General features: G+C 38.6%; 1 protein-coding gene across 1 annotated transcript in view; it reads left to right on the top strand.

The window, feature by feature from the left end:
- The window catches only part of HEATR5B (HEAT repeat containing 5B), a 105,967-nt gene that overhangs the window by 39,684 nt on the left and 38,482 nt on the right, over positions 1-27,801 (top strand). Inside the window, exons 19-25 of the mRNA XM_025354649.1 lie at positions 4,387-4,546; positions 5,161-5,350; positions 7,907-8,076; positions 13,009-13,153; positions 17,391-17,630; positions 18,139-18,390; positions 25,805-25,986. Coding sequence (XP_025210434.1) covers positions 4,387-4,546; positions 5,161-5,350; positions 7,907-8,076; positions 13,009-13,153; positions 17,391-17,630; positions 18,139-18,390; positions 25,805-25,986 — 1,339 coding nt within the window. The remainder of the gene's footprint in view (positions 1-4,386; positions 4,547-5,160; positions 5,351-7,906; positions 8,077-13,008; positions 13,154-17,390; positions 17,631-18,138; positions 18,391-25,804; positions 25,987-27,801) is intronic.

Raw genomic sequence — 27,801 nt, 5'->3', positions numbered from 1 at the left:
GGGTCATCTAAAGTCTTTGGCTGAATACTGATATGTGCAAGAATACAAGGAGACTACCCAAGACCAGGGAAAAAACCATCAAAAGGGAATAGGTGAAACAATGTTCAGAACTCACAGGGCTGAGAATATTTCGTGTTCCCACTATTCAGAATAGAAAGACCTCCTGAGATGAAGCCCTCAGAACGATATTGCTTTAGTAATGGGAGCAATGTCCCTGACCCACCCTAAAAAAGCTTAAAAGCAAACTTTGAAAAAATGAAACTGATTTTTAGTAGTAGCTTAACTATATCCCAGAACAAAACTCAGCAATATTTAAAGGAATACAATAAATGGAGCAACTCAGCATTGTAAAATTCACAATATCCTGTATCCAATCAAAAATTACCAGACACATAAAGAAGCAGAAAGATAAGACCTCTTACTTGGAGAAAACATCAATCAGTAGAAACAGGCCCAGAAATGAAAAAAAAAAAAAAAGATGAAATTAGCAAAAAAGAATATTAAAAGAGCTATTATAAATATGCTTTACATTTTCAAGGAAGTACAGGAAAACCTAAGCATGATATGAGAAAAAGAATTTGTAAAAACAGCCCAAAGGAAACTTCTAGAAGTGTAAAATGTGTGTGTGAAATGAAAAAATACACCGGATAGGATTTACAGAGGATTAGACAATGATGTAGGAAACAACAGGTCAGTCAGCTGTATTTGTGTATTGACATCTTACACCAGCTTAGAATTAAGACTGAAATTCACAGAAATTGAGAAAAGAATCATTCCAGTGATGTTGAAGACATAGAAACGATCAAAAAATGTGGCATAGAGAGAAAAAAGACTGGAATTAAAAATGAACAGAGTCTCAGTGACTTCTGGGACCAATATCAAGCTGTGTAACATGCATATAATTGAAATCTCAGCAAAGGGTAGGTCAGGAACTCTCAGACATTGCCAGTAGAAATGCAGAATGACACTTTGGAAGATCATTTGATGGTTTCTTATAAACGTAAATATACACTTCTGTTTCGCCTAGCCATTCTACTTCTAGGTATTTACCTAAGAGAAATGAAAACGTGCGTGCATACAAACACTTGTACTCAAACTTTCATAGTAGCTTTATTTATGAGAGCCAGAAACTGGGAAGTATCCACAATTATTGATGGTTGAATAGATAAATAGTGATGTATTCATAAATGGAATATTGCTCAGCTATATAAAAAGAGCAAACTACTTATACAATAAATTGGATGAATCTTAAAAGCATTATTCTATGTGAAAGAATCCAGACCCCAAAGACTAGGTACTGTCTGATTTCATTTGTATGAAACTATATAAAAAGTAAAACTATAGTGATAGAAGACAGATCAGTCGTTGCCAGGATGTTGGGGGAAGAAATATGACAACAAAGGGACCTAAGGCAACTTTTTGTGGTGATGAAAATGTCCTATATCTTGTGTTGTCAGTATGGCAGCCACTACCCACATACGACTATTGAGCAATTGAAATGCATTTTGCCCAAATTGATACACGCTATGAGTGTGTAATACATACTGGATTTTGAAGACTTAGTTCAAAAAAAGAATGTAAAATATCTCAATGATTTGGTATATTGATTACATCTTGATATTTTAATATTTTGGATATATTGAGTTAAATAAAATTTATTGAGATTGATTTCAAGACAGGAGGATCACTTGAGGCCAGGCGTTTGAGACCAGCCTGAACACTAAAACCTTCAATTCTATTTAAAAAAATAATAATTTCACCTGTTTCCTTTTTGTCTTCTGGAGTGTGGCGACTGGAATATTTTGAATTACATATGTGGCTTCTATTAGGGACTTCAAAAAGTTCTTGGAATAATAGAATGAAAAGGTACAAGTAAAAAAGATAAACTTTTTTCTTGACATAAGCTCCATCAGGTTCAAGACACTTTTGTAAGTGATGATACCAGCCATTTAGTTCATCCCTAAATAACTGAGAATCCTGGGAATTTAACCATGTCAATGAAGTCTTTTTTGCATTATTAGCTGAAGAAAAATGAGCACGCTTTGAAAATTTTTGTAAGATTAGGAAACAAACAAAAAGTCATAAGAAGCCAAATCAGGACCGTAAAGTGGTTGTCTAATGACTTTCCACTGAAACTCTTGCAGAATTGCCCTTGGAGAAGAACTCTCTAGTGAAGCTTTCCCAGTCATTTTTCCACTAAAGCTTTGGCTAACTTTCTCAAAACACTTTTATAATGAGCAGATGCTATTGTTCTTTGGCCCTCTAGAAAATCAAGCAGCAAAATGTATTAAGCATTCCAAAAAACTGTTGCCATGACCTTTGCTCTTAACTAGTCCACTTTTGCTTTGACCGAACCACTTTTACCTCTTGATGTCTATTGATTTGATTGTGCTTTGTGTCAGGTTCTTACTGTTACAGCCATGTTCCATCTCCTGTTACAGTTCTTTAAAGCAATGCTTCAGGATCTTGATCTCACTTGTTTAAAGTTACCATTGAAAGCTCTGCCTTGTCTGCAGCTGATTTGGGTAGAACAGTTTTGACACACATCAAGTGGAAAGTTTGCTCAACTCTAACTTTTCAGTCAGAATTATGTTAGCTGAACCAGTTGAGATATGTATGTTGTTGGCTGTTATTTCTGCTGTTAATCATCAATACTCTTCAGTTAGGGCACAGGTAAGATGCATTATGCATTATTTTCTCTCAAATTGATGGGTGTGGTCTTCAGCTGTTGGGCTTCATCTTCAACATTATTTTATCCCTTCTCTTCTTTTTTTTTTTTCTTCTTCTTGAGACAGTCTTACTCAGGCTGGAGTGCAGTGGCGTGATCACGACTCACTACAACCTCTGCTTCCTTGATTCAAGTGATTCTCCTGCCTCAGCCTCTGAAGTAGCTGAGATTACAGGCACGTGCCACCATACTTAGCTGATTTTTGTATTTTTAGTAGAGACAGGGTATCACCATGTTGGCCAGGCTGGTCATGAACTCCTGGCCTCGAGTGATCCACCCGCCTTGGCCTCCCAAAGTGCTGGGAGTACAGGTGTGAGCCACTGTGCCCAGCCTGCCTCATCTCTTCTTAAAACGAGCTATTCATTTTCATTTGCTGATATCTTTGAGAGCATTGTCCCCACAAACTTTCATGAAGCATCGGTGATTTCACCATTCTTCCACCCAAGCTTCACCATAAATTTGATGTTTGTTATTACTTCAGCTTTAGCAGAATTTATGTTGCTCTGATAGGGGCACTTTTCAAACTGATGTCTTATCCTTCTTAGTGCCTAAAACTAGGTCCAGTTCAAATGTGTTACAACAAGCTAGTACAAGTTTATTTTGGTACCCCAAAATATTGAAATCCATGTATAGTTCTTGCATTAATGCGTAGTTTCCATGAACTTTTTGAAGACCCCTCATATTCATCTTGGACATCCCTGTTCTAATGATTATGCCGTGGTTACATACTGTATACTTATATCAAAACTCATTAAATTGTATATTTTTATATACATTTAAAATGTAATTGTATATCTGAAGTTGGTGCATATTGTATATGAGTCTCAAAGCTTGTTTTTAAGGTAATGTTCATCTCCTTTTATGTATTTGAATTCATGTAAAATATATTTCACAAAGAAAAAAGATTGACCTTTTTAAAAGAGGTTCAAATCATAATTATAGGGTATTTCTTAAGTGTAAAATATTTTATGTAATACTGTGAATACAAATACCTTTTTACTATTTTTAAAACCAGACATAAAAGTTATTTTATTTTTTTAAAATATAAAAATGTTTCAAGTAAGTCTTGACTTTTCAAGGAGTAATTAATACTAAAAATGAGTTGTCAGATTTTCTCTAAAATTAAAATAGGCTTTATTCGGTCAAATATATGTTTTTAACCAATTATTATTATTATTATTATTATTGTTATTATTATTGAGACAGGGTCTTGCTCTGTCACCCAGGCTGGAGTGCAGTGGCGTGATCACAGCTCACTGCAGCCTCAACCTCTCAGGCTCAAGCAGTCCTCTCACTTCAGCCTCCCTACTAGCTGGGCCTACAGGCATGCACTGCCATGCCCGATTAAGTTTTTAATTTTTTTTTAGAAATGGGATTTTGCCATGTTAGCCCAACTGGTCTCCAACTCCTGGGCTCAAGTGATCCACCGGCCTCAGCCTCTCAAAGTGCTGGGATTACAGGCATGAGCCATCACACCCAGCTGCAGTTATTTTAAATTGAAGTTCTAACTCCTGTTAGGGAGTAGAGAGAGAAAGAAGTAATTGATTGTAATCTTTTCTTATTTCCCCAATAATTCCCTGTTTCTGTGTGACTTACAAGGTTGTTGTTTTTATAGGGAAACAGCAAAATCAGTTCTTGAAGCATAATCTTTTTTTCAGGTTGAAATCGGCTCGAGATGTTGTATCTAGGACTGGTCATTCATTGGCTCTTGGTTGTTTGCATCGTTATGTTGGTGGAATAGGCTCAGGACAACATCTGAAGACCAGTGTCAGCATTTTATTGGCTCTAGCACAAGATGGGACATCCCCTGAAGTCCAGGTATAATATTATTGATTTTTTTATTATAAAAGTTTAGAAAATTTTTGGAAAATTATTTGCTCTGTAAAATAAAAATGACTGTGGTAAGTTGTTAGGACAAATGTATTAGGGTTTGTTTTTATAATAGTGCATAGCAAGATTTTGTTTATCAGCCTAGTCTTAAAGTCTGTCTTATTCTGAGAATTTCACCCATTCACGTACATTCCTTCAAACATATTTTCTTTTTATTGTTTATTATTCTGTGTACTTGTTTCCTCTTTTTTTTGATTTTCCTTAGATTTGTTAGATTGATCAAGTTATTTTTTCAAATAACTTTCCTTCTCTCTCTTCCTGTAATACTCCAACCTAGGTCCTGGGTCATTGGCTGAATCTTCATGTGGACCCTTTGAATATTTTGTTTTTGTTGTTTCTTTTTAGACATTATTATACATAAGTAAATATAACTACAGTGAAGATGGAGAGTGTGTGTGAAAATATCCTACAATCTTCATTTGCTACTTCACATTGATATGCCTCAGAATATTAAGAGTATACCCATGTCACAATTCAGTATACTTAATTCAGTACATTCGAATTCTTCCTTACAACTAAAATGAAATTGTATTTTATTCTAGACTTGGTCTCTTCATTCACTTGCTTTGATAGTGGATTCTAGCGGTCCGATGTATCGTGGCTATGTGGAACCAACATTATCTCTAGTTCTTACCTTGCTGTTGACAGTTCCGCCTTCACATACGGAAGTTCATCAGTGTTTGGGTCGATGCTTAGGTGCTATAATAACTACTGTTGGCCCTGAACTACAAGGTAAGTAAATCATCTGAAATTAAGGAACCTAGACAGATAATCACTATCTTTAAATTTCCTGACTATCACCATCACATTGCTTGAAGAAATTTTGTGATAACAATTACTATGTACTGAATACTTGGATTTACTGAAAGCCTGGCGCTCAGCTTTTTGCATGTGGCATTTTGTTTAATCCCTATGAGAAACCTATGACATGATAATGTTTGTTGGAGTTTTGAGCAGAGAAAACATTTTAAATGAAATTTTACTTGGAGTCCCATGAAAACAAAGTTAAAAATGGAGTTCCTTTGGCCTAGAGTGCTATCCACTTGTCTTCATGGACTTTTGCTTCACTTTTTTTGAACTCTAAGGATTAGGAACATAGCTTGAAAAGCCACTGTCGTAAGGTAAATATTATCTAAATTTTGTTTTCTTTATGTTAGAGGAAAAAGATATTAGCTAATTTTCTATGAGGAAGTAAACTGGGAGAAGATAAGTAACTTGCCTAGAGTTAGTCAACTTATGAGTGGCACATTTATGATCCTAAAGCCTATGTTTGTACCACTTAATTCCACTGAACTAATTCTACTCATGGTTAAACTCCCAAGTCAGCAAGTTATTGTAAAGATATCGTGAATACATAAGCCCCTTTCAGAGTTTTCCTTTTTCTCCTTTGTCATTTATTATGTATGTTTTCAGAGGGTTGAGCTTTTAACATACATTATTTAATTCTGTTAACAACCCAGAGACTGATATTATCTCTATTTTATAGATGAAATATTTAAGCTGATAGAGGTTAAGAACTTTTGTTGTGGGTTTTTTTTTTTTTTTTTGAGACGGAGTCTCACTCTGTAGCACAGGCTGGAGTGCAGTGGCCCAGTCTCAACTCACTGCAAGCTCCGCCTCCCGGGTTTATGCCATTCTCCTGCCTCAGCCTCCCTCCCGAGTAGCTGGGACTACAGGCTCCCGCCACCATGCCTGGCTAATTTTTTGTATTTTTAGTAGAGACCAGGTTTCACCGTGTTAGCCAGGATGGTCTTGATCTCCTGACCTCGTGATCCTCCCGCCTTGGCCTCCCAAAGTGCTGGGATTACAAGCGTGAGCCACCACGCCCAGCCGAGAGGTTAAGAACTTTTACAAGGTTTTGGAAACTAGTGAGTGGTTGGAGTAAGAAGTGAAGCCCAGATCAATCAATTTCCGATGCTTGCATTCTTTTTTTTTTTTTTTGAATCTGTTGCCCAGGCTGGAGTGCAGTGGTGTGGTCTCAGCTCACTGCAACCTCCGCTTCCTGAGTTCAAGCAATTCTCCATGTTGGCCAGGCTGGTCTCGAACTCCTGACCTCATGATCTACCTGCCTCGGCCTCCCAAAGTGTTGGGATTACAGGCCTGAGCCGCCATGCCCAGCCTTTTTTTTTTCTTTGTTTTGTTTTAAGAGACGGGGTCTCGCTATGTTGCCCAGGCTGTTCTCAAACTCCTGGCATCAAGCAATCCTCCCACTCCCATCTCAGCCTTGCAAAGTGCTGGGATTACAGGCACGAGCCTCCCCACCCAGCCCGTTGCCTGCATTCTTAATCCCTATGCTATGTTGCCTCCATTTTGACAGGTATTTTTAAAAAGAGAGGAAAAAGAAAAAGACTTATAGAAAATGCTAGAAATTGAAAAATATGTGATTTTTTTTTTTGTTTTTCTTTTCAGCGAGACAGAGTCTTGCCCTGTCTCCCAGGCTGGAGTGCAGTGGCATGATCTCGGCTCACTGAGACCTCCGCCTCCTGGGTTCAAGCAATTCTCCTGCCTCAGCTAACTTTTGTATTTCCAGTAGAGACGGAGGTTTCACTATATTGGCCAGGCCGGTCTCAAACTCCTGACCTCAGGTGATTTGCCGCCTTGGCCTCCCAAAATGCTGGTATTACCGGGAAAAATAGGTGATTTAAATTAGCCTCTTTCTAAGACCCATTGTCCTCCTTGGGAAAGTGAGGATAGTTCTTCCTGTGAATATCACAGGGACATGAAGAGGATAAATATGTGCCTTTTATTAAGCATAGGTGTTTATCAAGTATTTTCTAAAGTGATAATGATAAGGCAATGCATATAAACTAGAATGTAGCTCTTATGTGATTTTTATGATTTTCTTGTTTACATATAAAGATATGCATATAGGCCAGGTACGGTGGCTCATGCCTGTAATCCCAGCACTTTGGGAGGCCGAGGCGGGTGGATCATTTCAGGTCAGAAGTTCAAGACCAGCCTGGCCAACATGGTGAAATCCCATCTGTACTAAAAGTATAAAAATCAGCTGGGTGTGGTGGCACGTGCTTGTAAACCCAGCTACTCCAGAGGCTGAGGCAGGAGAATTGCTTGAACCTGGGAGGCGGAGGTTGCAATAAGCCGAAATCACGCCACTGCACTCCAGCCTGGGCGACAGAACGAGACTCTGTCTCAAAAACAACAGCAACCAAAAAAAACTGAATAATAATTGGGTGGAATGGTTATTGAGAAGATAATTGTTTACTAGGAATATTTTTGGTGGTACTAATAAAATAATTGTATTTTATATTTTCTTTCAATTTGCACTAGGAAATGGAGCAACAATTTCTACAATTCGTTCCTCTTGTTTGGTGGGTTGTGCAATAACACAGGACCATTCAGATTCTCTTGTTCAGGCAGCTGCCATATCTTGCCTTCAGCAGCTTCACATGTTTGCACCACGACATGTCAATCTATCTAGTCTTGTTCCTAGCCTTTGTGTAAGTATAGAGCTATTTTATTCATTGATTTTTAAGTTGTATTTTATTTTACGTTTAAAATATTTCTATGGGTACATAGTAGGTATATATATTTATGGGATACTTGAGGTATTGTGATACAAGCCTGCAGTGTATAATAATCACATCTGAGTGAATGTGGTATTCCTCACCTCAAGCATTTATCATTTATTTGTGTTACAAATAATCCATAGTTATTTTAAACTGTACAATTAAAATTATAGTCACCCTCTTATGATATCAAATACTAGATCTTTGTTTTTTTGAGCTTCAGTTGTCATTTTATGACTTCATAAATTCAGAAATATCTTGATGAACTGTTTATTTTCTCGCTAAGAATATATCACATTTGGGCTGGGTGCAGTGGCCCACGCCTGTAATCTCAGCACTTTGGGGGGCTGAGGCAGGCAGATCACGAGGTCAGGAGTTCGAGGCTAGCCTGGCTAATATGGTGAAACCCCATCTACACTAAAAATACAAAAATTAGCTGGGCATGGTGGCACGCGCCTGTAGTCCCAGCTACTCGGGAGGCTGAGGCAGGAGAATCGGTTGAATCCAGGAGGCGGAGGGTGCAGTGAACCGAGATCGCACCACTGCACTCCAGCCTGGGTGACAGTGCAAGACTCAGTCTCAAAAAAAAAGAATTGATCACATTTTTAGTTTTTCCCACTCAGAATTTTATTTCCTAAAACTTGATTGATACTTCTGAGTATCTGTTGCTATTATAATTGTTAATTTATTCATTCATCAAATACTTACTGATAGCCTGTTATATGTCAGGAACCATGCAACATACTGGAGATAACATTTGTGGATGAGACAAGATCAAGCCTCTGTCATAGTAAAGTTTATAGTTTACAAAGGAATATGGAAAAATATTATTTACATATAAGTGCTATAAAAGCCTGGAGGAAAGCCTAAGAGAGCATATAGCAGGACGCCTATCATAATCCTGACATTCTGAAAAGATTTTCATTAAAAAATGGTATTTAAGGCCAGGCACGGTGGCTCACGCCTGTAATCCCAGCACTTTGGGAGGCCAAGGTGGGTGGATCACCTGAGGTCAGGAGTTCGAGACCAGCCTGGGCAACATGGTCAAACCCCGTCTCTACTAAAAATACAGAAATTAGCCAGGGGTGGTGGCAGGCGCCTACCATCTCAGCTACTTGGGAGGCTGAAGCAGGAGGATCACTTGAACCCAGGAGGCGGAGGTTATAGTGAGCTGAGATCACGCCATTGCACTCCAACCTGGGCAAGAAGAACGAAACTCTATCTCAAAAAAAAAAAAAAAGATATTTAAGGTGTGATCTGCAGAATAAATAGGAGTTGGTTTGCAAAGGGCATGATACTGAAGTAGACAGCATTTACTTTTAGACAGGAAGAAAAATATGTGCAAGGCCCTAAACTGGGAAGGGCTGTCATACATTTAAAGAGCCAATTAGTTAGTGTGGTTAAGGCTGAGAGAGAATAGGGAAACGTGGGGTCTAGAGGAAATGATGAGGCTGGGCAACTAACCAGGTGACATACCACACAGACTTTCTACATACATAAAACCTTTGGACTTGATTCTACAAGCAGTGGGAAACCATTAGAAGGTGTTCTCTGCAGGGGAGTGACATAATCAGATTTGCACTTTTTACATTTTGTTCTTCCTGCATGATAGAGACTGGACTCTACAGGGTAAGAATTGTATTCTCAGAAGAAGTTAATAGTGATTTGCTCTAAGTAGTAAGGGAATGAGGAGAAATCAGTGGATTTGGGTAATATTTAGGATGAAGGATTTGTTCATTAATTGGCTCTCAGTGGGGCATAGTTGGGGAAGAGGGTTAGAAGTATATGGCCTAGGTTTTTTACTTGAGTATAGTAATGTAATTTCCTGAGATTGGCAACATTGGAGGAGGAGGATTGGGAAGAGTGGATATCTTAATTCAGTTTTAGACACGTGGATAGTTAGTTATATGGGCCTGGAGCTCAGAAAAGAGAGGTCTGGTTAAAGAGGTAAATTTGAGAGGCATAAGCATTTATATGGAAAACAGAGACATAGGAGTAGATGAGATCACCAAGGAGAGAGTCCTGATTGAGGAACCCAACTTAAAAAATTTAGAAAAGAGAAAAGGAGTCAGCAAGGAATATGTGGAAGCAGTTAAGAGAGAGTAAAGAAGAAATAGAGGTTGTATTGTTCACAGAAGCTAAATGGGGTAGAAGAGTGGTGTTTTTGGAAAAATTGACAAGCTGGTTCTAAATTTAATAGGGAAATGCAAAGTGCTTATAAAGATCAATGAAGTTGGAAGATTTACTATACTTACTATCAAGATTTACCATAAGCTCCAGTGAGAAAGACAGGGTAGTATTGCAAGTATACACAAGTAGACAAACGGAACACAATGGAGTGTCCAGAATTGAATTCACACATACACAGTCATATAACTTACAACTCTGGCACATGTTACCACTACAGTGTGGATAGGATTATCTTTTCAATAAATACAGGGACTGAAAGATACCATTGATTGTACTTTACAACTCTAATATCACAGATGTTAAAATGAAAGAGAAAAGTACACCTGAGAATGACTGCAGTGGAGTTTTTGAAAACACTTTGTAAAGTGTTTTATTTCTTTCACTTAGGCTTTGCCAGTCAACATTTGTTGAATGTATTTTCTGAGCTACAATTCTCTGTAATTGTTACTAAATTAAAATTTTATGATGTTCTCCATATATGTTTTATCACTGGATTCTTACAGCAGTTGTGTAAGATGGGTGGGTTGGATGTTGTCCCCACTGTAAGAATAAAAAGGCAGAAACTTCAAGAGACTAAGTGACTTGTTCTTCCCATTTGATATGACCATGCTTGAGCTTTCTAATTAATTATGGAGTATTTGAAATTTCCAAAATGTGTTTATTTTCGGGAAGAAGAGTAAATAAAATCCCAGTGCTTTGGGAGCCCAAGGCAGGCAGATCACTTGAGCACAGGAGTTTGACACCAGTCTGGGCTATAATATAGTGAGACCTTGTCTCTACAAAAAAATCAAAAACTGAGGCGAGAGGATTGCTTGAGCCCGAGAGGTTGAGGCTGTAGTAAGCTGTGATTGTGCCACTGCACACCAGCCTGCATGACAGAGTGATACCCTGTCTTAAAAACAAAACAAGCTCAAGCCTGTAATCCCAGCACTTTGGGAGGCCGAGACGGGCGGATCACGAGGTCAGGAGATCGAGACCATCCTGGTTAACACGGTGAAACCCCGTCTCTACTAAAAAAAATACAAAAAAACTAGCCGGACAAGGTGGCGGGAACCTGTAGTCCCAGCTACTCAGGAGGCTGAGGCAGGAGAATAGCGTAAACCCGGGAGGCGGAGCTTGCAGTGAGTCGAGATCGCGCCACTACACTCCAGCCTGAGCGACAGAGCGAGACTCTGTCTCAAAAAAAAAACGAAAAACAAAACAAAAAGACAAATAACCAAACTATTTTGTTGATAAAAATCTGTCAGATTTTTTTTTCTCTTCAGTTATAGTTTATTTTTATTAATGCTTGGTATAAATTTCATGGGCTATGATTTTATGCAAGTATATCTTGAGTTCCAAATGCTGTATTAATAGCCTAAAAATATACTATCTGGCATTGTGAAAGGAGGTGTATTCCATACACCTGTTCTCCATCCCCATCATTTGTGTCTGGGATTCTTTCTAAAAGATTCCTTCCTTGCTTAAAAAGCAGCACATGGAACATAATTTAATATTTTTTTCATGAGTCAGATTTATAGTAACAATTATAATAGCTTACATTTACTGAGCAGTTACCATGTGGTAGCCAGCATTGTAAGCATTTTACTTATTTACACCGTATTCCTGTGAAGAGTTAATATTCCCACCGTACATGTGGGCAAATCAAGGCACAGAGGGGCTAAGTAACTTGTGTAAGGTGTCATAGGAATAAGTGACAGAGCCAGGATTCAAACCCAGTTTGGCAGCTGTGCCTGAATTCTTAACTTTTATGCCATGCTGCATCTTATACTTTTATGTTTTAGAGTGTACTATATTCGGGGACCTTGCAGATGAAAAAAAAGTCTGTAGCAAAAGGCCCCATTTTGCAATTTTTTCGGGTGATTATGTTTGCCTTGATTTGGTTTTTTCACTTTACTAAATAACCTCCTTTGCTTTCAAATGTTATGGTGTGCTCTGCCCCCTAACTTTTCATTCACTACATCTGATCTTTATATACTTAAAACATTTAGATGACAAAATTGAGTAGGACTATGTGTAAAATAAGATGTGCAGAAAGTCCTTCTGGATTTTTCATCTAAGTATATTGTATGAGCTTTAGAGCACAGATCTTGGGACAGTTATTTTGGCAACTAACATATTTTTCGTATATTTTATTAGTAGTAGTATTTTGTCAGAAGGCCATCATTTGACTATATTTTAAACAACTGAGGTTGTTAAATTAAGAGCATCTTCAGAAGTAAGATGTTAATATATATTCATTAGGGCCGGGCACGGTGGCTCATGCCTGTAATCCCAGCACTTTAGGAGGCCGAGGTGGGTGGATCACGAGACCAGGAGTTCGAGACCAGCCTGGCCAACATGGTGAAACCCCATCTCTACCAAAAATGCAAAAATTAGCCAGGCGTGGTGGCAGGTACCTGTAATCCCAGCTACTCGGGAGGCTGAGGCAGGAGAATCGCTTGAAACCGGAAGGCAGAGGTTGCAGTGAGCAGAGATCATGCCACTGCACTCCAGCCTGGGCAACAAGAGTGAAAATCTGTCTCAAAAAAAAAGAAATATATGTGTGTGTGTGTGTGTATGTATGTATATATATGTGTATGTATATACATACATATACATTCATTAGACAAGTAAGATTAAAGAATTACAGCTTTTTTAAGAGAAATTGCCTAACATTGTTATGGTTTACAGGTTCACTTATGTAGTTCCCATTTGTTACTTCGACGAGCAGCTGTGGCATGTCTTCGGCAACTGGCACAAAGAGAAGCAGCTGAAGTTTGTGAATATGCCATGAGCCTGGCAAAAAATGCAGGGGACAAAGAGAGCAGTAGTGCCAGTAAGTTATATTATTGGTCAATATTCTTTTTTGTTTAAATACTTTTACATTTCAAATAAGTATTATTTATCAAATAACATTTTTGTGTTGAAATGTGGCCAGATGTCTTATTCTTTGAAATAAAACCATTACCACTTTAAAAATTCCAATGTGGTTTTCTTGGTAATTTTGCATTTTTGCTTTTTAAAAATTTTTGCAAGTTGGGCATAGTGTCGTGTACCTGTAGTCCTAGCTACTCCGGAGGCTGAGGGGGGAGGATCACTTGAGCCCAAGGGTTCAAGGTTACGACGAGCTGTGATCACACCACTGCGCTCCAGTCTGGGTGATAGAGTAAGACCATGCCTCCTAAAGAAAGTAAGTAAATAAATAAGTAAAAAGTAGGGTGTGAACGACTGGATTTAGAAAAAAATTATTTGTAGCTTAAACTGAATAATATTTAGTATCAGAATATTTCTGCCATTTCCTGAGGATGTTTTAGGGGCACTTGAAGGTTTCCAGTTCTGGATGGTAGTTAGCCTTTTGTGATGTAATTTTCCCTCTAAGAAGGTAAGACCAAAGTAGCCAATAAAGCTATGAAATATCAGTAGATGTTTGGTAGCAAAAGGTTGATTTTTGCTTCCTTTAGTTCTTTCTGCTTTTTGGACGGTTTTAGGTATAGCTTAAATTCCTAGCTGGTCTTCTAATATCTGGGTGTAGGTGGTTTGGAAACTTTTTAAGAGTTTAATTGACAGAGGTATTTCCCCGATTATGAGGGAAATTTTTTACTTATAAAAGTTTTCTAATGCCTAGAATCCGCTTGGATACAAAGAAGCAAGATACAAGAATAACTTCAATTTTTAGCATAGCATAAGAACTTTATTAACAACCATACAGTATTGTAGAATATTAAAGAAGTTTATTAGGCTGGGCGTGGTGGCTCACACCTGTAATCTCAACACTTTGGGAGGCCGAGGCGGGCGGATCACGAAGTCAGGATATCAAGACTATCCTGGCTAACATGGTGAAACTCTGTCTCTACTAAAAATACAGAAAAATTAGCCGAGTGTGGTGGCGGGTGCCTGTAGTCCCAGCTACTCGGGAGGCTGAAGCAGGAGAATGGCATGAACCCGAGAGGTGGAGCTTGCGGTGAGCCGAGATCACACCACTGCACTCCAGCCTTGGTGGCAGAGCGAGACTTCATCTAAAAAAAAAATAATAAGTTTATGATAAAAATCTAACAGTAGACATTATTGCTTTTTGGAGAGAAGACATCACCAAAAGTAGTTACAGACCTCTTCTGAATACATATAAATTTTCAGAACTTCTACATGTCAGTTGCCATAAACAAAATTGAGACTACTTGGAAGACTGAGACAAATCACTTGAGCCCAGGAGTTCAAGTCCAACTTGGGCAGCATAGTGAGATCCTGTCTCTTACAAAAAAAAAAAGAAAGAAAAGAAAAGAAAGACAGCTAAGATAGGGAAAAATATTTGCAAAATATATTTTTTATTAACTAATTTTATTTACTAATGTACTTATTTATAAAAGTGTTTAAAGCTTTTACAAATGAGTATGTTTGGAGTCCCCAAGATCACCCCCAGGTTTGATGATTTCCTGGGTGGACTCATTGTATAGGCATTTTCCTGGCTGTGTTTATTATGACAAAAGGAAGAAAAGGTGTGTAGGATGAAGTTAGAGGAAACCAGGCACAAGCTCCCCAGCGCCCTGTCCCCATGGAGTCGTACAGATTGCAGCCCAGCAATGTGTTGTGACAACATGCGTGTAATGTATTCTCCCAGAGAAGCTTATTAAAGACTTAATGCCCAATGTTTTTACTGGGGGCTGATCCCATAGGCATGGCCTGCCTGGCACATACCAAAAGTTCAGACTCTCAGAAGGAAAGCAGATGTTCAGCAGAAGCCACAATTTAGGTACAGCGAGCCACTTTTATCAGGGAATTAATGGGAAACCTCTAGAAACCCAATTCCCAGATGCTAGCTAAGGGCTAACCTTGTAATTAAGTCTTACTAAGGTAGTCTTAGGGCTGCAATGTTAATTTCTCTTTGCATCTTGTAAAAACCACTAGAGCACGTTTTATAAAGAAAAAATAACAAGTGTCTTTAACCTCCAGTGATTTAACAATTGCATGTTATTATACTCATAAGATAGCATTTTTCTTCTATAAAACTAATCAAGATTAAAAATAATGTTTATAACCAGTGTTGGGAAAAGTAGGAATAGATATTTCTTGTACTACAGATAGAAATGTAAAAAATCACGCACATTTCCTGGAGGGTTTTTTGGCACTGTGTCCTTGAAGTTTTCAAAATGTGCTTACCCTTTGACCTAGAAATTCCCTTTTAAGGAATTTGTCCTCTAATCAATTAATTTTCTTTTAAGGAATTTGTCCTCAGTGATTAATCAATTAATTTTATCCTAATGTATTGGTTTGCTGTGTAGCCATTAACATTCACACTGTAGAAGTATAATTACTGAAATGGGAAAATATTCACTATGCACTGCTAAGTGAAAGAAGAGTCTCTGTGCCTAATCTCTTTCTAATGTTCTCTTTTCTTGGAACCTTTTCATTTAACTTTTTCTATTGTTTTAGAATTTCACTCACTATGGCTATTTTCTTCAAACCTCACTTTATTCTGTATTTGGGGTGACAAAACAAAAATAGTTAACCTTTCAGCTCCATTCCTCTATCTTACTCCCTTAAGGGTTCAGAGGGCTCTAGACTTCAGAGGGCATAGTAATACTCATTCTTTTTTTTTTTTTTTTTTGAGACGGAGTCTTGCTCTGTCACCCAGGCTGGAGTGCAGTAGCCGGATCTCAGCTCACTGCAAGCTCCGCCTCCCGGGTTCACGCCATTCTCCTGCCTCAGCCTCCCGAGTAGCTGGGACTACAGGCGTCCGCCACATCGCCCGGCTAGTTTTTTGTATTTTTTAGTAGAGACGGGGTTTCACCATGTTAGCCAGGATGGTCTCGATCTCCTGACCTCGTGATCCACCCGTCTCGGCCTCCCAAAGTGCTGGGATTACAGGCTTGAGCCACCGCGCCCGGCGTAATACTCATTCTTAAAGCCACCAGTTATATACTACTGCTGTTTACAAGAATGAAAAGATTTTCCAATGAAGCAAGAAATTTAACTAATATTTCGTGACAACATTACTTTTTGGTTGTTGTTAGTCTTTGGGTTTTCCCAATTTTTATTTATTTTTTATTTTTATATTTATTTATATATTTATTTATTTATGAAACGGAGTCTCACACTGTCACCCAGGCCGGAGTGCAGTGGCACGATCTTAGCTCACTGCAACCTCCACCTCCCAGGTTCAAGTGATTCTCCTGCCTTAGCCTCCCGAGTGGCTCGGATTACAGGCACCTGCCACCGCACCCGGCTAATTTTTGTATTTTTAGTAGAGGCAGGATTTCACCATCTTGACCAGGCTGGTCTTGAACTCCTGACCTTGTGATCCACCTGCCTCAGCCCCCCAAAGTGCTGGGATTACAGGTTTGAGCCACCGCACCCGACGGAGTTTCCAGGCTGGAGTGCAATGGCACAATCTCGTCTCACTGCAACCTCCGCCTCCTAGGTTCAAGAGATTCTCCTGCCTCAGCCTCCCGAGTAGCTGGGATTACAGACACCCGCCACCACACCCAGCTAATTTTTGTATTTTTAGTAGAGATGGGGTTTCACCATGTTGGCCAGACTGGTCTCGAACTCCTGACCTCAGGTGATGGGGCCTTCTAAAGTGCTGGGATTACAGGTGTGAGCCACTGCGCCCGGCCTTGAGTTTTCCCAATTTTTAAATGAACTGTTAGGATACAGTCCACTTAGAGTTTGTGTTCTGACTTTAAAAAATTTTTTAAATCTGAACTATAAGACTGAGTAAGTTTCAATTTATTCTTCTAACAAATAAAACAGTTTTTTAGTTTGTTAAATATATTTAGCTGTATATCTCTTTCCCACACTTTTTCTTATTAGAATCAAATATTTATTGAGTGTTCCCTGAGATTTGTTTACAATATCTCAGAATAATCAGTTTTACAGTTCAAGGTTTTACTCTAATTGCCAGATTAAATTATGATCCCAAAGATACGTAAACTAGAGGCCGTAGTTAAATTGTATGTAGCTAGCTGGTTTTGTGGCTGTTGTGAATTTATATGGAAGACTTGATCTTTATCATAATGGTTACCTATAGCATACAACAAAAATCCCGTACAAATTCATTTGTAAAAATTACCTTTCAGATGTCAATCCTTTTGCACCTGGGGTTAGTTCTCGAAGTGATATCCATTGCCGGCACCAAGGTGTTAATATAACAGAAACTGGTCTTGAGGGACTACTTTTTGGAATGCTAGACCGGGAGACAGATCGAAAATTGTGTTCTGATATTCATGACACTTTGGGACATATGCTTTCTTCGCTGGCAGTAGAAAAACTTTCTCATTGGCTAATGCTTTGTAAAGATGTCCTGGCAGCTTCTAGTGGTAAGTATTTAATATGTGTTCTTAAAATAATGGAAATTGTTTTACTTCTGATATATGCATATAGATATATGTATAAAGATACATACATGTAAATCTGAGCTTATATTTAAAAGTAATAACTTTTGATCTACAAATCCCTGTCAAAATGTTGAAGGTTAAATTATGTTATAAACAAATGAGCTTTTTTATATTGTTGGGAAAATGTATTTCAAAATTTTTTGGAACTTCAAACTAAATTTTCATACATAAAAATCCCGAGTAACTCTAGAGTAACACATACTATGTAAAACTATTGAAATATGTAAATGTAGTTTATATAAAAGTAATTTATGTTATCCTTTCCTTGGCTTTTGATTGTTGAAAAAAAAAGTTTGCTAGTTTTACTGTTTTCCAGAAAGTAAGAATTTAGTCTTTTTTTAAAATTAAAAAATTTTTAACATTAATAACTTTTTAAAGGATCATTTTTGCTTATGTAAGGTTGTTATAATATTCCTTATTCTTGTTATAGATATGAGTACTGCAACTCTCTTAAGTAGTGGAAAAGATGAAGAATCTGAAAAGAAGGATGAGATGGATGATGATACCATGTTTACCACGTTAGGTGAAGAAGATAAATCAAAGCCTTTTGTGGCCCCTCGCTGGGCCACTCGAGTATTTGCTGCGGATTGCCTGTGTCGAATCATCAATTTGTGTGAGAATGCAGACCAGGCTCACTTTGATCTTGCCTTGGCACGTTCTGCTAAACTTCGAAACCCTACAAGTAAATTTAAAATCAGCACTTATTTTCCCCAAAGCATTTTTACAGCTTGAGATGTTTTACTGCTATGAGATATTTTACTGCTATGGATGTAGTGTGCTTTAGAATGTGCCATTTGTTTATTGTAAGTTCTCTTGCCTTTCATCTTAGTTTTCTGTCCCCTCTACATACTCTTCATCCTATTCATCTTCTGATTCCTATTGGGAAGATAAGTTGAAGAAGGTGGTCCACAAGATACATTGATCTGTGTGTCTGTCTCTTTAATCATCTGCCCAAAGGATAATCATGGCAGTTACTTAGATTTTCTTAGTACATTGTCCTGGATTTTAGCATTTCAGCAGAAAGGAAATGGTAAAATTTTATGGCATATAAATAAAGTGAGAATCCCCAGCCATGGAGAATGTCAGAATTCATGAATGCCCTGGTAGATTGCAAACTCTCAAATTTCAGAAGTGCTATTAGGTATTTTTGAAAAGGTGAAAATTGTTTATTATGGAAACAATTTTTATCTCATTATTTTTTATCTTTTGTAAACTTTTTATACCGTGTATCCCCTGAATCTGATATTATAGGGAATTTACAAAGAGACCATCAGGCCCAGTACCTTCATTTCATAGTTGAAGAGACCCAGAGAAATTGAGAGGTGATAGAGTAACAGATTCCTTATCCTATAGTTTGCTGTCTCTTTATCACCCAATCATTTTTTAAATTTCTGAAGACAAATTGTATGTATTAACAATATTGACATCTATGAATTGAAAATGTCTTTTGGGTTATTTCATTGTGTATAAGAAGCAGCAGAGCTCACATACATATTTTTAAAACAAACAGGCTGAGTACGGTGGCTCATGCCTGTAATCCCAGGACTTTGGGAGGCTGAGGCGGGTGGATCACTTGAGGTCAGGAGTTCGAAACCAGCCTGGCCAACATGCGGAAACCCCATCTCTACTAAAAATACAAAAAATTAGCGGACATCCTGGCATGTGCCTGTAGTCCCAGCCGCTCGGAAGGCTGAGTCAGGAGAATCACTTGAACCCAGGAGGCGGAGGTAGCAGTGAGCCAAGATCACGCCACCACACTCCAGCCTGAGCGACAGAGCAAGACTCTGTCTCAGAAACATACAAACTGGAAAACAGTAGTACAACATGTATAAAATGAGACTCTGAATATAGAGTATCAGCAAAGCACAGTACATCATGAACACAGTGTTTTTGTTCATGTCATTATTCAGCAAATATTTACTGCATCCTATTTTTTGGTATACAGTGGGGATACAGAGAAGAAAAAAACATAGTCCATACCCTGGAAGAACTTACAGCCTAGAAGACAGAGAGACAGACTTCTCAGTCAAATGGTTGTGGGGTGTCCTAATAGTAGTATGTTAAAGTACTTTGAGAACATTAAAAAACATATAGTATTCATTTCCTATAAAGCCAGGGAAGACATCACAGAAAAGGTTATTTTGAAGTTTTAAAGGCAGAGAAAGGGTTAGAAGAGACTGGTGGCATTAGTTTTCTATGGCTGCTATAACAAATGCCCACAGACTTGGTTTAAAATCGCACAAGTTTATCATCTTACAGTTCTGGAGGTCAGAAGTCTCGGTGGGGTAACATCAAGGCGTCAGCAGGGCTGTGTTCCTTTCTGGAGGCTCTAGGGGGCATCCCTTTCCTTTTCTTTCCAGCTCGTATATGCTGCCTACACTCTTTGGCTCACGGCTCCCTTTCTCTCTTTTCAAAGGCAGCAGCGTTAAATCTTTCTGTGATGCTTCTTCAGTCCTCACGTGTCTCTGACTGCAGCCAGGAAAGGTGCTCTGCTTTTAAGGACTCATGTGATTAGATTGGGTCTGCCGTGATAATTTAGGCCAGTCTCCATGTTTTAAACTGCATAACCATAATCACATCTGCAGAGTCCCTTTTGCCCTACAAGGTAACATAGTCACAGATTCTAGGGATTAGGTGTGGAAATTTTGGGCTGCCAATATTCTGCCTACCACACTGGATTATTAGAAGCGGAGGGATTCAACATGAAAAAGCTGATTGCCAAAAAATAAATAAATAAAAAGAATCAGAGGAAGTAAGAGAATTTGTAAAGCCGTGGAATCATAAGTGTGCATACTACATTTAGCAAATAGTGAAAATCCTTAGGTAGGCTTTTCTTTCTTTGTAGATCTTAACTGTTGTTTTTCTTCCTCATTGTGTCTTGTTCTTTTTACCTTAGTGCTCAGAGATCCTCACAGGTTTTTTCTTTATACATTGATGTTTTGCTTTTTTTAGCCTTCATTAATAATCTTAAATCTGCTTTAATTTTTTTAATTTTCCTGTAATTTGTCTACATTTCTCCCACCTCCATTGTATCATATCCGTTTTACTCTCTAAGATTTTCTGTTTTTATACCATAGCAGCCATGATTCTTTCCATCCTATTGAGGATGCCACATGATTTTTTTTTTTTTTTAATTTTATTCTGGTTTTTATAGAAAATTGTTTGCAGAGATTAGCCATTTCTCTGAATCTTCAGAATCTTTCTTTTCCCTGGTTGCATTTTTCTTTAATAAACTTAATTGTTTATATATTCTTGAAAGAGAAGATTCCATATTTGAAATTTTCTCTCAGTGTAGAGGTGGATTGCCCGTGTTCTCTGTTGTTCATGTATTTCCCACCTGTAGTTGGATGGTAAGCTGCTGTAACAGCTCCCACCCAGATTCCAGTGTCTGGCATATTTTGCTGTGGATCCTTTCTAACAGGATGCTTTCTAACATCACCGCCTGCCATTCTGATTCCGAACAGTCATGGCAGAGTATATGAAAAAGTATAGACCCAGTAAATGTGCTCTTCAGGCTCTCCTGTATCATCTTCATCTCTTCATCTTCCTATCTCCTATGCTTTAATTGTAGAGAATTGCTACTCCCCACATATAATAAACCCCCTAATTTTTTTTCCACTTTGAAGTTTTTGTTCAGTCCCCTTTTCATACCCACCTTTTCAAGAGTTCACTTCCTGGGATTTAGAAAAAGACAAGAGGTCTTGCTTTGGAAGGGTAGACAGAGAGATGGGCAGAGAAGCAGCAGCACTCTGGTTGTTGGGGAAAGTGGCACCCTCGTTCCAGAAGCAATTGCCTAGATTTTAGTTTGGTAGATTGATACAGTCCTAGACTTTGTATATTAGATGATAGAGTGCAGGAGGAATAATAGGTCTTTTTATTTACTTTCAGGTTGGCATAATATAAGTAGACTCATTTTAATCTACTTCCTACTGCCTTGGGAATTTTCTCCCAAATTTTGGCCGTAGTTTATTATACCTCATTCTTGTTTGTTTCTCAGTTTTTTTGTTGTAGTAAAATACATATAACATAATAATTATCATCTTAACTTTTTTAGTTTATCAGATGGGCAAAATTTGTTTAATTGACTTACATATATATATATATATATCATGTACAACAAGATGTTTTGAAGTATGTATACATTGTAGAATAGTTAAATCTAGCAAATTAACAAATGCATTACCTCACCTAGTTATCATTTTTGTGTGAGACCACTTAACATCCACCATCTTTGCATTTTTCAAGAACACAGTGTATTGTCATTAACTATAGTCACCATGCTATAGAGTAGATCTCTTACATTTATTCCTCCTATTTAACTGTAACTCAATATACTTTGACCAATATATCCCCATCTTACCCTTAACCACCCAACCTCTGGTAACCACCATTCTACTCTCTACTTCTGTTAGATTAACTTTTTTAGATTCCACGTATGAATGAGATCATGTGGTATTTTTCTGTGCCTGACGTATTTCAGTTAACCTAATGCCTCCAAGTTCATCCATGTTGTCTCAAATAATAGGACTTTATTCTTTTCTATGACTGAATAGTATTCCATTATGTATTTATACCACATTTTCTTTATCAATTGATAGATACTTAGGTTGGTTCCATATCTTGGTTACTGTGAATAGTCCTGCAGTAAACATGAGAGTGCAGATAACTCTTCAACCTACTTAGTTCAAAACCTTGCTTTTGGCCAGGAGCAGTGGCTCAGGCCTGTAATCCCAGCACTTTGGGAGGCCGTGGCAGGTGGATCACGAGGTCAGGAGATCGAGACCATCCTGGCTAACATGGTGAAACCCCGTTTCTACTAAAAATACAAAAAAAAATCAGCCAGGTGTGGTGGCGGGTGCCTGTAGTCCCAGCTACTCGGGAGGCTGAGGCAGGAGAATGGCGTGAACTCGAGAGGCAGAGTTTGCAGTGAGCCGAGATCGTGCTACTGCATTCCAGCCTGGGCAACAGAGCGAGACTCTTTCTCAAAAAAAGAAAAAAAAAAAACCTTGCTTTTATTGGTGGTATGTTTTTGCTTCCTTTAGGTGAGGAAGCACTGCGGGCTTCTAGCCAAATGTTTTCCCTTCTCTGCTTGCCTCCCACCCACAAAGCAACAGATATTCTTTTATTTTTATTTTATTTATTTATTTTTTTCTGAGACAGAGTCTCGCTCTGTCACCCAAGCTAGAATGCAGTGGTGTGATCTCGGCTCACTGCAGCCTCAGCCTCCTGGGTTCAAGCGATTCTCCTGCCTCAGCCTCCCGAGCAGCTGGGATTACAGGCACCCGCCACCATATCCAGCTAATTTTTGTATTTTTAGTAGAGATGGAGTTTCACTGTGTTGGCCAGGCTGATCTCAAACTCCTGGCCTCTGCCCGCCTTGGCCTCCCAAAGTTCTGGGATTACCAACATGAGTCACTGCACCTGGCCAGATATTCTTTTTAAACTCAAGATTCTAGAATTAGTTTTTTTGGTAGGCACATGAAAAAAAATTGAAGGTACACAACTTGTAACTTTGACAACAACAATAACAACAAAAACTTATTTAAATAGGAACTGTTTGAAGATCAGGCTGAACCGTAGAATTGTCACTGCTTCAAAAAGACTTTGTGGGTTTTGAAGCCTCCTGAAGAACTTTATAGGCCTTGAGCTTAATAATTTCTTTAGATAATTTGTGTTGCTATGTCTTTTAAGTTCACTGATCTGTAGTATTTAATCTCTATTAATTTTATCCAGTGTAGTTTTCATTTCAGATATTTTACTTTATATCTCTCAATTCCCCTTTGTGGTTTTTTTCTACCTTTCATTTCTCCCTTCATTATTTTCGTGCTTTTCTTTTCCTTTTTTTGAACATAGGAAACATATCGATAATAGCTATGTAAAGTTCCCTGTCTACTTCTCTTATCTTTTTCATTTCTAGACTTGTTTCTATTCACCGATTTTTTTTTTTCTCTCTTTGTTGTGAGACATATTTCCCTACTTCTTTGCATTCTTGGTAATTTTTTTATTAGATATCAGACATTATAAATTTTATGATATTAATGCTGGATTTTGGTGTGTTCCAAAATAATTTTGGACTTTGTTCTGGGATGTAGTTAAATTAGTTGGTATCATTTTAATTATTTTGAGACTTGCTTTTAAACTTGGTTCATACAGATCCAGGACAACTTTTACTCTAGGTCTAAAAGGAAAAACATTTCCCTTTTCCACATCTTATTCTTATAAAAGTCTTTTCTTTCTTATTTTGTAGATTTAAGTTTCCTGACAAGGGTTTTTCTGAAGTAGAGATTGGCAGACTACAGCCTACTGTCCAAATCCAACCTACAGTCATTTTTGTAAATAAAGTTTTACTGGAGCACAGCACACTCATTTCTATACGTATTGTCTGTGGCTGCTTTTGCACAGTAACAGTGGAGCTAAGTAGTTGCAATGGAGATAATATAGCCTGAGACCAGGCACACTGGCTCACGCCTGTTATCCCAGCACTTTGGGAGGCAGAGGTGGGCAAATCACAAGGTCAGGAGTTTGAGACCAGCCTGGTGAACATGGTGAAACCCCATCTCTACTAAAAATACAAAAATTAGCTGGGTGTGGTGGTGAGGCCTGTAATACCAGCTACTTGGAAGGCTGAGGCAGGAGAATCACTTGAACCCTTTGGGGGCAGAGTTTGCAGTGAGCCAAGATCACACCACTGCATTCCAGCCTGAGAAACAGAGCAATACTCCATCTCAAAAAGAAATAATAATAAGATAATATAGCCTACAAAGTGTGAACCAAAAAGTGACTGAAGCGCAGATATCAATTGATAGAGGCTTTTTAGCCAAGGTTAAGGATTCACCTGGGAAAAAACATAGGTAACAGGAGCATCTGTGACCCATGTTTTATCCAAAGGGGGTTTTGGGAACTTCATTATTTAAAGAAGAAAGAACAGCAGGATGGAAAAAAAAAAGGGGGAAGGGAGGGTAAGCAGTGAGGTAAATGGTTATTATATTCCTGTGAGGCTTTGATTAGCCTCAGTAAATGTTTTTTTTTTGTTTTGTTTTTGAGACAGGGTCTTACTTTGTCACCCAGGCTGGAGTGCAGTTGCATGCTCTCGGCTCACTGCAGCCTTGACCTCCCAGGTTCAAGGGATCCTCCCACCTCAGCCCCCTGAGTAGCTGGGACTACAGGTCCACACCACCAAGCCCAGCTAATTTTTGTATGTTTTGTAGAGATGAGGTTCACCATGTTGCCCAGACTGGTCTTGAACTCTTGAGCTCAACCTGTCCACCCACCTCAGCTTCCCAAAGTGCTAGGTTTACAGGCTGAGCCACCTCACCCTGCCTAGCCTCTGTAAATCTACATTTTACATGTGAAAAGGAGGAATAAAGGAAAAAGTCGGTTATGCATTGGCCTCAGTGTAGAGAGAGGGATGATTTCTCATCTTGTCTTTGTCCTATACCTGTGAAAATAAGCTGGTAGTTGACATTGTCAGGGTGAGATTCAGCAGAACTTGGTTTTAGGGCTGGTTCTTAGCGAGGGATATGTATTTGGAAAGATTCCTTGTGAGCAATTTGTGAGAGGAGGCCATTTGGGAAGATTTTTGGCCTTCTGTCATTGTGGGAATGTGGCTTAAAATGAGGCAGTGACACACAGATGTGAAATTAACAGCTACCTGGGAGCAAAAGGAAGGCAGTATTGCAAGACTCAGTCCCCAAGCCTCAGTTTCTCTTTGGCATAGTGAGTTTGGGGTCCCAAGATTCTATTTTCTTTCATAAAGTCAAAAGTATTAACTGTCTGGTTCTTTACCTAAAAAGTTTGCCAAGCCTTTGTTCTTAAAGAATTAGAAACTGATTTTGGGAAAGTTACGTTAAAAGTATTTTGCATCAAATATCATTGTACATCCTATAACATCATCAGCATTACTGTATTGTATATCACTATTCTTGAAAGATTGATATAGAAGTTGTCTTGAAAGAATATAGTATCTTTACTATTTCCAAAGTCATGAAATATGTGGATTGTGTTTTTTATCAAAACTGTATTTCATTTCATATTTTTATGTTATTACACTTATTTTTGGAAGAGTTTTCATTTTTGCATTCTATTTTTATTTTTAGATGACCTCTTGGTACTTCATCTCTCTGACCTCATTCGCATGGCATTCATGGCTGCGACTGATCATAGCAACCAGCTGCGAATGGCTGGGCTCCAGGCACTTGAAGACATTATCAAGAAGTTTGCGTCTGTGCCTGAGCCAGAATTTCCAGGTCATGTGATACTGGAGCAGTATCAGGCTAATGTGAGATTTTCTATTTATTTAAAAATTTAAAATTGATCTTTTGAAAGACGACTGAAGAAGTGTGGACTTCCTGAAGGACTGCATTTGGAACTGCAATCTGTTTATTTCTGTAGAATGCGTCTCTATCTCCATTGTCTGTTACCTAGTTTTAGTCACCCCACAAATGAAGAAATAAGTGTCAAGCTGTTGTCACTATTTTTAAGTTGTGATAACATATTAGTGATAAAACTAGAATAGAAATTCCAGCTCAGTTTTCCAGTCTTGTGTTTAGATATTTAGCCCTGCCGTTTAAGAGATAAAAGGAACCTTCAAAAGAGTGTTGTGGATTTGCTGCCATTATTTTTATATGGCAAACCTTCATAAGCATTTTTAGAAACAGATAGCAGTTGCCGCTTGTATAATAAAGGATAAATTAACTCTTAAGAACAACAGTTAAAAGTATTACTGAGGTCAGGCACAGTGGCTCACACCTGTAAACCTAGCACTTTGGGAGGCTGAAGCAGGTGGATCACAAGGTCAGGAGATTGAGACCATCCTGGCTAACACGGTGAAACCCCATCTCTACTAAAAATACAAAAAATTAGCCGGGCCTGGTGGCACACGCCTGTAGTCCCAGCTACTCGGGAGGCTGAGGCAAGAGAATCCCTTGAACCCAGGAGGCGGAGGTTGCAGTGAGCTGAGATCGCGCCACTGCACTCTAGCCTGGGTGACAGAGGGAGACTCTGTCTCAAAAAGAAAAAAAAAGTATTGCTGAAAGAGTTAGATAGTTTCAAAGTTTTTTGTTTTGTTTTGGAGACAGAGTCTCACTGTGTCGCCCAGGCTGGAGTGCCGTGGCATAATCTTGGCTCACTGCAAGCTCTGCCTCCCAGGTTCATGCCATTCTCCTGCCTCAGGCTCCCAAGTAGCTGGGACTATAGGCTCATGCCACCAAGTCCGGCTAATTTTTGTATTTTTAGTAGAGACGGGGTTTCACCGTGTTAGCCAGGATGGTCTCGATCTCCTGACCTCGTGATTCACCCGCCTTGGCCTCCCAAAGTGCTGGGATTCCAGGCGTGAGGCACCACGCCCGCCCAATTTTTTTTTATTTCATTCAAAAGAGGGATCTGCTTGTTGGTCCTGAGATTCATACCTGTACTTATGTTATTCAAATGAGGCACAGTAAACTAATCCTAGCAGTGGGGGGTTATATGAAGGATAAAATTTTTTAACAAGGAAATAACAGATTTTTTTTTTTTACTGTGATTATGGCAAAATCTTTGCTTCAGTACGCTATACCTCATCTAAAAGTTGTGCTTAAATATATAAAAAATTTAAAATGTGAATTATGTATAATCCGTTGTTTTACATCTTAAGTGAAGAAATTATAACTTCTAGCCCAACTAGCTATAGAAAACCTGTATACAATTGTTTACTCCCAAATACCCAACCTATTGGAATGGTGGGTTTCTTAAAAGACTTTTTATTTAGAAATGATATCGCCAGCTGAGAGCGGTGACTGATGCCTGTAATCCCAGCACTTTAGGAGGCCGAGGTGGGCAGATCGCCTGAGGTCAGGAGCTCGAGACCAGCCCGGCCAGCATGGTGAAACCCTATCTCTACTAAAAATACAAAAATTAGTTGGGCATGGTGGTGCACACCTGTAATCCTACTCAGGAAGCTGAGGCAGGAGAATCACTTGAACAAGGGAGGCAGAGGGTGCAGTGAGCTGAGATTGCACCATTGCAGTACAGCCTGGGCAACAGAGCGAGACTCCATCTCAAAAAAAAGAAAAAAAAAAAAAAAAGAAATGCTATTGCTGGGTGCGGTGGCTCACGC

Source organism: Theropithecus gelada, chromosome 13 (assembly GCF_003255815.1).
Source record: "Theropithecus gelada isolate Dixy chromosome 13, Tgel_1.0, whole genome shotgun sequence".
NCBI lineage: Eukaryota > Metazoa > Chordata > Mammalia > Primates > Cercopithecidae > Theropithecus > Theropithecus gelada.
This window is presented reverse-complemented; position numbering and strand designations above follow the sequence as displayed.